Source organism: Ranitomeya imitator, chromosome 4 (genome assembly GCF_032444005.1).
Source record: "Ranitomeya imitator isolate aRanImi1 chromosome 4, aRanImi1.pri, whole genome shotgun sequence".
In the NCBI taxonomy this organism is placed as follows: Eukaryota; Metazoa; Chordata; class Amphibia; order Anura; family Dendrobatidae; genus Ranitomeya; species Ranitomeya imitator.
The window spans coordinates 202,680,649-202,693,321 of record NC_091285.1 but is presented as its reverse complement, the minus strand read 5'-3'; the positions used below and the strand labels follow the sequence as shown (position 1 = coordinate 202,693,321).

At 46.6% G+C, this 12,673-nt stretch overlaps 1 protein-coding gene across 1 annotated transcript in view; it reads left to right on the top strand.

The window, feature by feature from the left end:
* Positions 1-12,673, top strand: part of UTP20 (UTP20 small subunit processome component) — a 183,391-nt gene that overhangs the window by 125,527 nt on the left and 45,191 nt on the right. The window contains exons 34-39 of the mRNA XM_069764293.1: positions 1,997-2,050; positions 2,138-2,290; positions 2,793-2,948; positions 4,406-4,546; positions 4,628-4,765; positions 7,669-7,808. Coding sequence (XP_069620394.1) covers positions 1,997-2,050; positions 2,138-2,290; positions 2,793-2,948; positions 4,406-4,546; positions 4,628-4,765; positions 7,669-7,808 — 782 coding nt within the window. The remainder of the gene's footprint in view (positions 1-1,996; positions 2,051-2,137; positions 2,291-2,792; positions 2,949-4,405; positions 4,547-4,627; positions 4,766-7,668; positions 7,809-12,673) is intronic.

Sequence of the window (12,673 nt, the reverse complement as noted above, 5' to 3'; positions counted from 1 at the left end):
TTTGTTTTTCAAATAAACTTGTGGATGGTATTGTGTCTCAGGGCTCAATAGATAACTGAAATCAATCTTAAACACATGTGATAATTAGTTTTCCAGGTGATTCTAATTAAAGGAAAACTACTTAAAAATGATGTTCCACATTATTAAGCAGGCCAAAGGTTTCAAGCAATATGAGCAATAAAAAGGATCTCTCTGCTGCTGAAAAGCGTTAAATAGTGCAATGCCTTGGACAAGGTATGAAAAAATTAGATACTTCACAAAAACTTTGTGATCATCATACTATAAAGAGATTTGTGACTGAAACAGAGCACAGACAGAGTTCATGCAGATAAAGGCATAATGAGGAAGGTTTCTGCCAGACAAATTCATTGGATTAAGAGAGTAGCTGCCAAAATACAATTACGAAGCGGCAAACAGTTATTTGAAGCTGCTGGTGCCTCTGGAGTCCCTCCAACCTCAAGGTGTATGATCCTTCAAAGGCTTGCTGTGGTGCATAAACCTACTATTCGGCCATCCCTAAACAGTGTTCATAAGCAGAAATGTTTAAAGTGGGCCCATACATACATGAAGACTAATTTTCAAACAGTCTCGTTTACTGATGAGTGTCGAGCAACCCCGGATGGTCCAGATGGATGGAGTAGTGGATGGCTGGTGGATGGCCACCATGTCGCAACAAGGCTGCGACGTCAGCAAGGAGGTGGAGAAATCAATCATGTTTTGGGCCGGAATCATGGGGAAACAGCTGGTGGGGCCCTTTAAGGTTCCTGAAGGTGTGAAAATGACCTCTGTAAAGTAAATGGCGTTTCTGACTGACAACTTTCTTCCATGGTCTAAAAGCAGAAACATGCCTTCAGGAGCAAAATCATCTTCATGCATGACAATGCCCCATCTCATGCTGCAAATAATACATCTGAGTAATTGGCTGCTATGGGCATAAAAGGAGATAAACTCATGGCCACCATCTTCCCCTGACCTAAACCCTATAGAAAACCTTTGGAGTATCATCCAGCACAAGATCTATGAGGGTGGGAGGCAGTTCACATCAAAACAGCAGCTCTGGGAAGCTATTCTGACTTCATGCAAAGAAATACAAGCAGAAACTCTCCAAAAACTCAAGAATGTAAGAATTGTGAAGGTGATATCAAAGAAGGGGTCCTATGTTAACATGTAACTTGGCCTGTTAGGATGTTTTGGAGTTAAATAACTTTTTTGTTCAGTGAATGTGACCTCCTAATGCTGCAAATTCCACAAATGAGCATTTTCAGATCTTTAAAACATCAAATGCTTAGAAATTCTACTGTGCCTAATAAATTGGAACAATGCATTTTGAGTTTTTATTCATTTTGGAGATTATACTGTTATCATTGGGAGGTTTCTTCAATAAAATTTGATGTATCCTTTAACGGGTGATGACTTTTATTAAACTGACTGTCATTTGCACCGACCATTTAGGAAAATGTGAGAAAATTGTCATCTGCGTAATAATTTGGAACATAGTGTATAATGCTTTATAAGGTTCATGATGGGCCCCATAAGATGCTCCATAATAAAATATGCCCCATATAGTGCTCCATAAAGTTTATGATGGGCCCCATAAGTTCTTCATACAAATATATGCCCCATATAATGCTGCACAAAGGTTATGGCCCCATAAGATGCTCCATAGAAACATTTGCCCCATATGCTGCTGCGATAAAAAAAAAAAAAAAAAAAGACATACCTCTTGTCCTGAGCACGCGGAGACACCCGGCACTTGCGATATTCACCTGTCCCCGTTCCACCACCGCGCGCCGCTGTGTCTTCTGTCTCTGTGCAGTGACTGTTCAGACTGAAAATCTCGGCTTATACTCGAGTATATACGGAATATAACACACTTTCTGCAGAAAAACACTAACAATAGATCTATTTCCCTATTTTCAGATGTCTAAACCCGGGTTGCGTCCTACAGCCTGAAAAATAAGATATCATTTAGTACTCATCTGTTTGTTTTTTTTAGGTCCTCTCTGAACTTGATCCTCAATTACAGCGTGTCACTGATGTTGCTGTCAAGGTTTGTAGCAATTTTTATGTATTTTGAATGGCACTTTTTATTTCATAAGGCTTGAATTAAACTTTTATTTTTTTATTTTCTACACAGTTAAATGCCTTTGATCAGAAACATTTGGATGATATACACTTTGATGTCAGACTAACAGCCTTCCAACAAGCAACTGCCTTCATCAAGGAGATGAAGTCTATAGATGTGAACTACATTCTTCCACTTATGCATAACTGTTTTTACACAATACAGGTAAATCTTAACTTTGGGGTTATAGTTCATAAAATGGAATAAACATGTCCTTAATAATTGTATGCCTTCATTTACCTTTCTTTGTGGGCTAAAGGGGTTCACTGATGGTGTAAAAAAAAAAAGTTCAATACAGTGATATTATTTAAAGATGAGCAAATAGTTTCGCCGTCCCATGGTCTAGCAGCCAAGGAATACTCAAGCGGCTGCTGGTCCTGGGTCCTGCAAACTTATTTCCTCATCTCTACTATTTTTACTATCATATATTCCTCCCCAAAAACGACTTATTTTGTCTGCTTACCCCTCTCACTGGGGTCAGTGGCCCATCTGTTTACACTCATCCTTTTGAGATAGAATTTTGCTATCTGACGACCCCCTTAAGTCTAGTGTAAAGCGGTGCGTGAGTTATTGTTAGGCGTATAGCATATCAGTATTAAGTGTTGGCATAACCTTGTTCTCTTGACTTTCCAATCACAATAATGCTGTAAAATGTTTCATGTTTTAGCTTGGCGACATGTCTTTAAGTGACAATGCAGGACTTCTGCTTACCAGTGTTATGAAGCAGCTGGCTGCAGTAAAGCATACGGAGGAAGACTACCAGGAGATCATTCATCGCACTCTACTTGAGAGCTTGAGGAACGGCCTCAAAAGTAAAGTTGAGGTACATAGTTGCAATAATAATCTTACAATAATATGATAAAAAGTGTTCATTAGTGATGAGCGAGCGTGCTTGGGTTAGCAGTTATCTGATCACACTCGTGTGCCAATAGTATTCAGGCATACCAAAGATGCTCTATGTTCAGGTCGCCGCAGCTGCATGTCTCATGGCTGTTCAACAGCCGCAACACATGAAGGGATTGTCTAACAAACAAGCAATCCTTACATGTGTTGTGGATGTCGAACAGCTGCGAGACATGCAGCCACGGCGACCTGAACATAGCATTCGAGCATGCCAAGGATACTCTGCTAACTCGTGAGCAGATTTGTCTAATAAATATATACTTTTCACTTGACCATAGCAGCTCCTTAAACTGTTATTCACTTGTCATACATTTAATGCATATCCACATGATGTCATAAATCCAATTTATATGGGAATTCCACCAGTGTGATCTGCCCCATCTCTAGAATGAGGCCTTGACACATGCCACGGTCATTGCAGCATTGGTTGAGATTCTCTTTAATTTGTATGTGAATTCTGGCTGCCACTCCGTAGACAAGTGCAGTAGGGCTCTGATCTTCAGGTATTGTGAATCGTTGGGGCTCTGATCTTCAGGTATTGTGAATCGTTAGGGTTCTGATCTTCAGGTATTGTGAATCGTTAGGGCTTTGATCCTCAGGTATTGTGAACCGTTAGGGCTCTGATCTTCAGGTATTGTGAACCGTTAGGGCTCTGATCTTCAGGTATTGTGAACCGTTAGGGCTCTGATCTTCAGGTATTGTTAATCGTTAGGGCTCTGATCTTCAGGTATTGTGAACCGTTAGGGCTCTGATCTTCAGGTATTGTTAATCGTTAGGGCTCTGATCTTCAGGTATTGTGAATTGTTAGGGCTCTGATCTTCAGGTATTGTGAATTGTTAGGACTCTGATCTTCAGGTATTGTTAATCGTTAGTGTTCTGATCTTCAGGTATTGTGAATCGTTGGGGTTCTGATCTTAAGGTATTGTGAATCGTTAGGGCTTTGATCCTCAGGTATTGTGAACCGTTAGGGCTCTGATCTTCAGGTATTGTGAATTGTTAGGACTCTGATTTTCAGGTATTGTGAATCATTAGGACTCTGATCTTCAGGTATTGTTAATCGTTAGTGTTCTGATCTTCAGGTATTGTGAATCGTTGGGGTTCTGATCTTAAGGTATTGTGAATCGTTAGGGCTCTGATCCTCAGGTATTGTGAACCGTTAGGGCTCTGATTTTCAGGTATTGTGAATTGTTAGGCCTCAGGTATTGAGGGGATGCAGTTTATGATTTATTGTAAGAAGCTGCAGCAACTTAGAAGTCATTCTTGTAGTGATTCTTGTAGGGAGATTTTCTGGAAGAATGACACAAATATGCTGTTGTGTTTCCACTTTAAAGTAAGTTTGTTGTGAACAGAGTCTAACTAAACCCTTTCCTTTAACAGACTGTTCAGCAAGATTACACCACTTTGCTATCTAATTTGATCCGAACATTCCCGGGGCATCCAGAGTTCGCAGATTTGGTTAAGCTTACAGATTACAACGATCCTGAAATGGACTTCTTCGAGAATATGAAACACATCCAGGTCTGAATTGTAATTTTTCACAGGAGTTTGGCACAATTCCTCAGAATTTATTAGTAATTTTTTTTCTTTTTCTTTTTATAGATTCACAGGAGAGCACGAGCATTGAGGAAACTAGCAAGTCATTTATTTGAAGGAAATGTAATATTGTCCTCCAAGTCCATGCAAAATTACATAATGCCATATGCGACCAGTACTATATTTGATGAAAAAATGCATAAGGTATGTAGTAAGCATAGTTTTTGCGGTAAGCTTTGACTTAAAAGGGTTTTCCCACTTAGGTAATACAGGCATAACTAGAGGTATCTAACTGACACATACATACACAGTTCAGCCATGACACTTAACCTAACAGCCTAATAACTCACCCTACAGCTCTGGGATTTATAGGATCTCTGTAGGTCCTTTGGTATTGGCAGCAGATTCTTTAAGTCCCGTAGGCTTCTATGTGGTGTCTCTATGGGTGCAGGACGTTCCACAGATACTTTGTCATATTCAGAGCTGGAGCTCAAATCAATGCCCCCAGCCATTGTCCGTCTATTACTTGGCCTGTGTATAGCTGTTATATGTGAGGGAAAATAATGGCATGTTTTATTGTTAAATATGTATAGCTGACTGTTGAAATTATGTTCTGTCTGCAGCTCTGATTCACTCCTAAGTTGATTGGAGGAAAATGCAAATGTATATGCCTTAGGGTACCGTCACACCGTGGCATTTTGATCGCTACGACGGCATGATTCGTGACGTTCCAGCGATATAGTTACGATCTCGCAGTGTCTGACACGCTCCTGCGATCAGGGACCCCGCTGAGAATCGTACGTCGTAGCAGATCGTTTGAAACTTTCTTTCGTCGTCTAGTGTCCCGCTGTGGCGGCATGATCGCATGGTGTAACAAAGGTGTGTACGATATTGTATACGATGTGCGCATAGTAACCAACGGCTTCTACATCGCACATACGTCATGAAATTATCGCTCCAGCGTCGTACATTGCAAAGTGTGACAGCAGTCTACGACGCTGGAGCGATATTGTTACGATGCTGGAGCGTCACGGATCGTGCCGTCGTAGCAATCAAAATGCCACTATGTGACGTTACCCTTAGTTGGGGTCTCAAACTCAGCTTGGTAAATGGGCCCACATAAAAAAAAAATTGAAGTTGAATCATCACATTCCTTGTGCAACAAGATTACATTTTTAGTGATACTCTTTCTTTTATTCCTACACAACTTTTTGATCTTTTTATTCCATGTTTTCTATGTCAATATAATGAAAAGTCTACACTTTTTGGTGTTTATTTTTTCTCTTTTACAGTGTTCGTCGTGTGGGTTATGGTATACTTTTATAGCTTAGGTTGTTTCGGACACAGCAATACCTAGTTCTTATATTTAACTTTTACTTGCCTGATTACTGATCTAATCTCCTGCAATACTTCTGTACTGCAGGATATTAGAGATTTCATTTTTACACTGAAATTTCATCTGTTAGACCCTGCTCATCGCCGGTCCTTACAGGCCACTGTAGATGGCAAACTTGATGAACATTAACTTTGCTTTAAGTTTCCATGTCAACTACTGGCACCCCATGTTCTTGAGGAGCCGATAGGACTAAAGAGGGAGTCCCCTCCCTCAAATAGCCATCTAGATTGTACTGTCACTATACACAGCTATTCCCAGATAGTTAAATCATCATGATCAGTGCTTATACCAATCACTAGATGGTGGCCCGATTCTAACGCATCCGGTATTCTAGAATATGCATGTCCACGTAGTATATTGCCCAGCCACGTAGTATATTGCCCAGCCACGTAGTATATTGCCCAGCCACGTAGTATATTGCCCAGCCACGTAGTATATTGCCCAGCCACGTAGTATATTGCCCAGCCACGTAGTATGTTTTCCAGCGACGTAGTATACAGCACAGACACGCAGTACATCGCCCAGAGCCACGCAGTACATCGCCCAGAGCCACGCAGTACATCGCCCAGAGCCACGCAGTACATCGCCCAGAGCCACGCAGTACATCGCCCAGAGCCACGCAGTACATCGCCCAGAGCCACGCAGTACATCGCCCAGAGCCACGCAGTACATCGCCCAGAGCCACGCAGTACATCGCCCAGAGCCACGCAGTACATCGCCCAGAGCCACGCAGTACATCGCCCAGAGCCACGCAGTACATCGCCCAGAGCCACGCAGTACATCGCCCAGAGCCACGCAGTACATCGCCCAGAGCCACGCAGTACATCGCCCAGAGCCACGCAGTACGCACCATATCCCTGTTAAACAAAAGAATTAAAATAAAAAATAGTTACATACTCGCCTTCCGGATCGAAGCGGCCGGTTACCGATGCTCGTCGCGCGCTGTGGTCTGAAGAGTGCATTGCGGTCTCGCGAGATGATGACGTAGCGGTCTCGCGAGACCACACGTCATCATCTCGCAAGACCGCAATGCATGGAGCGGTCACCAGGGCGTCGCGAGGAGCATCAGTAACCGGTTGCTTCGATCCGGGGGCAACCGAGGGTGAGTATGTAACTATTTTTTTTTTTTTAATGATTATTTTTAACATTAGATATTTTTACTATTCATGCTGCATAGGCTGCATGAATAGTAAAATGTTGGTCACACAGGGTTAATAGCAGCGTTAACAGAGTGCTTTACTCTGAGGAAGGAGCGGCCATTTTCTTCCGGATTGTGCCCGTCGCTGATTGGCTGTTTTGCCGCGACCAATCAGCGACGTGAATTTCCATGACAGACATAGGCCACGACCAATGAATATCCATGACAGACAGGAGGACAGACAGACAGAAAGACGGAAGTGACCCTTAGACAATTATATAGTAGATTGCCTGCATCACAGTGTCCCCTATGATATGCTTCTGATACCTGCTGATGATGGGGTCAGTTCCGCTTGTGAGTTATTGCTATTATCGCACTGTACATGTACAGTGGTATGCAGGAAGTCATGCGACACCCACGTGTTTGAGACCCCTGCCTTAGAGATTATATAGAAAGTTGTTAAATGGCCGCTTTCAAACACAGTAATTGCTGCCATTATTGGTTGTTACCAAGTATATGCTACGTGGGATTTCATTTATGTATTCCTGATATTCTTTTTTTCTTGTTTTTCAGCATGAACATATGGTCAATGCCTCGGTGGAAATGGTTGGCTCTATATGTAAAAACTTGTCCTGGTCTGCATACATGTTTTATCTAAAACATTTTATTCATGTGCTCCAAACAGGACAAATCAACCAAAAACTGGGAGTCCGGTAGGGTGTATATGTTTTTTGTTTTGTTTTTCCATTTATTTGATTTCCATTGAGTAGTTTCCTTAAAATTGAGCAGGTGTTGAAGAGAGATGTTTTGGCAGTTTTTATGTAAGTTTTATTTATTTTAGAAGGTGTGCTGAATTTGTTCTGTGTCCAGAATTGCATTTAAATTATTGATGTCTAGGACTTGAGACTGAAAGGGAACCTGCCACTAGGTTTGATTGACCTGATGTGGCCACCACCTTTCAGGGCTGATGTACAGCATTCTATAATGCTGTATATCTGCCCCAGCCCGACCAGAAATAAAAGAGCTTTTCTTATACTCATCTGCTGGGCGTTCTGGCCAGAGGGGTGTCAATGTTCTTGGTCCTGCGCCTCTTTTCTTCTTGCAATACCGTTCTCCTTGTTGTTTCGTGTGGTACCATATCCACAGTCTCTCGGCATTGCATTCTTGCACAGGTGTACATCTCTGCCCTGACTAGGGCATAGTAAAGTACTGCAAAGTGCATGCGCCGGGGCTCAGTGACGTTTCCCGGCGCCTGCGCACTGCAGTACATTCCTCTGCCCTCGGCAGGGCAGAGATGTACGCTTGTGCAGGAGCCCAATGCCGTGGGAGACTGTATGGATCACGTAGGTATGTATCGTTCACACGAAGCAAAAAAAACAGGATGGTATTGCAAAAAGATCGGTGGCACCAGGCCAAGAAGAGCGACACTCCTCGGACCAGACCACCCCACAGATGAGTATAATAAAAGCTCGGTTTCTTATCTTTCAGATCTGGTTGAGGACAAATATACAGCATTATAGAATGCTGTATATCTGGCCTGAAAAGTGGTGGCTGTTTTTCATATCTGTCAAATCTGGTTACAAGTTCTCTTTTAATGGGTTATTCACACAACAACAATCATATTCCATATTAATGTAGATTTCTCCTTCGCCACATTGGGGGACACAGGACCATGGGTGTTATGCTGCTGTCACTAGGAGGCTGACACTAAGCTGAGACAAAAAAAGGTTAGCTCCTCCCCTGCAGTATACACCCTCATGCTGGCTTCCAGAGACCCAGTTCAAGCTTAGTGTCCGTAGGAGGCACACTGATTTTTACTTTCTATCCGGACGAAGGGGGCGACGGATTCTTTCATGTTCCGATCTCCCCCGAACCAACAACAGGCGAGCACGGGAATTTCACCTCTCCGTATCCTCTCCTGCGACGAGGGAGCCACTGCCTGAGCTGACCCTTTTGGGCGACGGTCCCTTTCACGGGCGCCGATCTCCCCACGAAGTACAGACGAGCACTGGTGTTTTACCTCCAGTATCCTCTTCTGCAGCCAGGCCTTTTTATTGCCGGACATCAGCCCTGTCTACCAGGTTTCACCCTCGGCTGTACAGAGGCACTATTACCCGTGGCGTCCGTGCAGCACACTCTGCATCACCACTGCTTATGCGGCTGATTCAGGTGGTGGACGGTTCCTCTCCACCCCCTTTTCTGGGGTTGGTGGATGGAGGCTTCCCAACCCCTGCACCGTCCCTGTCTTTCACCCCAGGCACTCCTCACCTCAGGCCCCTTGCGCAGCAGCTGCTCCATCGGGGTAAGTGTCTGGGGGGGGGGGGGGGGGGGGGGTCGCCGGTTCTGCGGTCCGGAGGGCTCTCTCTTAGTGGTGGCACACGTTTTTCCGGGCCCCTTATATTCCGGCCATCAGTGGCCGGGCCGAAGCCGAAAATTTAGTCCCCGGCTTCGGCCTAGCACAGGCCGCATCCCAATAGGCTCCGTCCCCCATTTCACGTCTTTATACGGCGCCGCCCCCTGGTCCTGGCGCTTCTCGCTCTCTGCGAGATCTCCTCTCCCCACTCTCGGCGGCCATCTTGGATTTTCCCTCTGCACGCCGCAGCTCCTGCTCTCCAGCCGCAGCTACCCACACGTGCAGCGTTTTCTCCGTCATCTGTCGCCAGCACCGCCGCCGCCTCTTCTCTCTCTCTGCGGGACACAGGACCTCGGGTAAGGAGACCACGTTAGGTTCTCCCCTGCAGCGCCGCCCTCGCTTCCTTAGATTCAGACCCCGGTCTATCTTACATTAGGGTGCACCATGTCCCAGTCAAAGTCTAAAAAGTCCTCTAAGGTGCATACTACCTTCTTTTCTGCGTGTACCACCTGCCAGGCTCCACTTCCTCGGCCTCAGAGTTCCCCCCTCTGCTCAGCCTGCGATGCCCCATGTGCCCAGGAGCCCTCCACCGCCACCGACTCCGGCGTACCTAGTCCCCCCGCGTGGGTCGTGTCACTTTCGCAGTCCGTGGATTTTTTAGCCAATGCCATCAAATCCATTCAGAACCCTCCTGGGGAACAGGGCAACCCGTTACAGGTGTTAAGAGATCCCTCCGTAGCAGGGGAATCGTCGGCCAGCAGGGGCCGCTCTCTCCGGAAAGAGGCACGGTCATCCAGAAAATGGATCCGCACTACCTCTCCTGAGCGCTCACCTCGCCACTCAGCTTCTGGCAGCTCCACCTCTCGCTCACCCTCTTTGGGGGCTCGCAGCGTTCACGACTCTGAATATGAGTCTGATGTATCCTTAGACCCGGAGGCTCCGGAGTTTAGATCTACGGTTGACTCCCTCATTGTGGCAGTCAATCACGCACTTAAAGTAGATGACTCTAATTCTGCTCCGGACCACGCAGTCTCCTTTACTGGAACCAAACATTCTCATAAAACTTTCGCCTCTCACCCAGATTTTCTGGATATAGTCAGGCGACACAGGGAGCGTCCTGATAAGCGTTTCACGGGAAAAAAGGACCTGGTATCGAAGTATCCTTTTTCAGCAGATCTCGTGAAAGACTGGACGGATCCCCCACTAGTAGATCCTCCGGTTTCGCGCCTTGCTTCCAAAACGCTCCTATCCGTTCCGGAGGGCGCTTCGATTAAGAGTCCCACTGAACGCCAGCTAGATTCCCTAGCTCGCTCAGTGTACGAAGCCTCAGGTTCTTCCCTATCTCCCTCCTTCGCCGCGGCTTGGGCGGCCAAGGCAATGGTTTCCTGGGCGGACGCTCTAGCGAAATCCATTCATGAACAGGATCTCCCGTCTGAGATGGCGGACCTTGCTAAACAGATAGCCATGGCTGGTGATTACGTGATGTACGCATCTCTCGATGCAGCGAATTGTGCAGCATCAGTGATGGCGTTTGAGGCCGCCATCAGAAGGACTATTTGGCTCAGAGAGTGGCGCGCAGATTCCTCCTCTAAAAAATCTCTGATTTCTCTCCCTTTTCAGAGCGGGCGTCTTTTTGGTGAAAAGCTAGACCAGCTTATTTCCGACGCTACAGGGAGAAAGAGCAAGTTCCTTCCCCAACAGAGGCCCAAGGCGGCCTTCCAGCGCCAGCCATATTTTCGCATTCGGCCCTTTCGTACCAGCCCAGCCTGGTCCAATCCTGCCGGTTTTTCCAGATCGGACCGTTCCGCTCGCTCAGACAGAGACGTTCGTCCCTCTTTCAGGCCGAATCCGTCCTGGCGAGGAAAGCCTAGGCAGCCCAGGACCAGAGGTTCCAGACCCCCCAGATTCCCTTCTCAATGACTCGGGAACGGCGCCAGTCGATACCACCAGAGTAGGCGGACGCCTACTTCTTTTTCAGCAAGCCTGGCTCTCCGTCGTTCACGACGAATGGGTCAGGGATCTGGTGTCTGGCTACAAAATAGAGTTCTCCGCTCCTCCTCCAACTCGGTTTTTTCCCTCTCGTCTCCCCAGTTCGGGAGCTCAGTCTCGTGCCCTCCTTTGCGCCATTCACTCCCTCCGCCAGAGCGGGGTCATTGTTCCGGTTCCGGAACACGAGAAGTTCAAAGGTTTCTACTCAAACCTCTTCGTTGTGCCAAAAAAGGACGGGAAAGTGCGCCCCATTTTGGATCTGAAGCTCCTGAACAAGTGCGTAAAAGTACGACACTTCAGGATGGAATCGCTCAGGTCGGTCATCTCCTCGATGGAAAGAGGGGAATTCTTGGCATCGATAGATATCAAGGATGCCTATCTTCACATTCCAATATTCCCGCCACATCAAAGGTTCCTCCGCTTTGCCGTTCTAGAGGACCATTTCCAGTTCACGGCCTTACCCTTCGGTCTCACCACGGCACCCAAGGTATTCACGAAGGTCATGGTGGCTGCCTTGCCATTCTTCATTCTCGAGGAGTCGTCGTGTTGCCTTACTTAGACGACCTCCTCATAAAGGGTCCGTCTTATCAGGCCTGCGAGGCAAGCGTCCACATTACCTTGGATTCTCTTTCGCTCCTGGGCTGGTTGATCAACTTGGACAAGTCCTCTCCCGTTCCTGCCCGACGGATCTTATTTCTGGGAATGATCCTGGACACTTCAAGGGGTCTGGTCTTGCTTCCTCGGTCCAAGGCCCAAGCGCTTCAGCAAGGAGCCCGAACGCTCTGCCATCCTCGCCCGCGACCCATTTGGTTTGCCATGAAAATCCTGGGAAAGATGGTTGCAGCAATCGAAGCGGTTCCTTTCGCTCAACTCCATCTCCGCCCCTTGCAACAGGCTCTGCTGGACAACTGGGACAGGAGTCTCTCATCTCTCGACCGTCCTTGCCCGTTGTCTCCGCGGATCAGACAATCTCTTGTATGGTGGACCCTGGGTCCATCTCTTCTCCAGGGGAAGTCCTTTCTCCCGATCCGCTGGTTAGTGGTAACTACCGACGCCAGTCTCCTCGGCTGGGGTGCGGTGTTTCTTCACCACTCTGCCCAGGGCCGTTGGACAGTTCGGGAGTCAAGGCTCCCTATCAACATCCTGGAGATTCGTGCGATCAGACTTGCCCTGAGTCGCTTTCACGCCCTGCTCGCGGGTCACCCAATACGAGTCCAATCGGACAACGTCACAGCG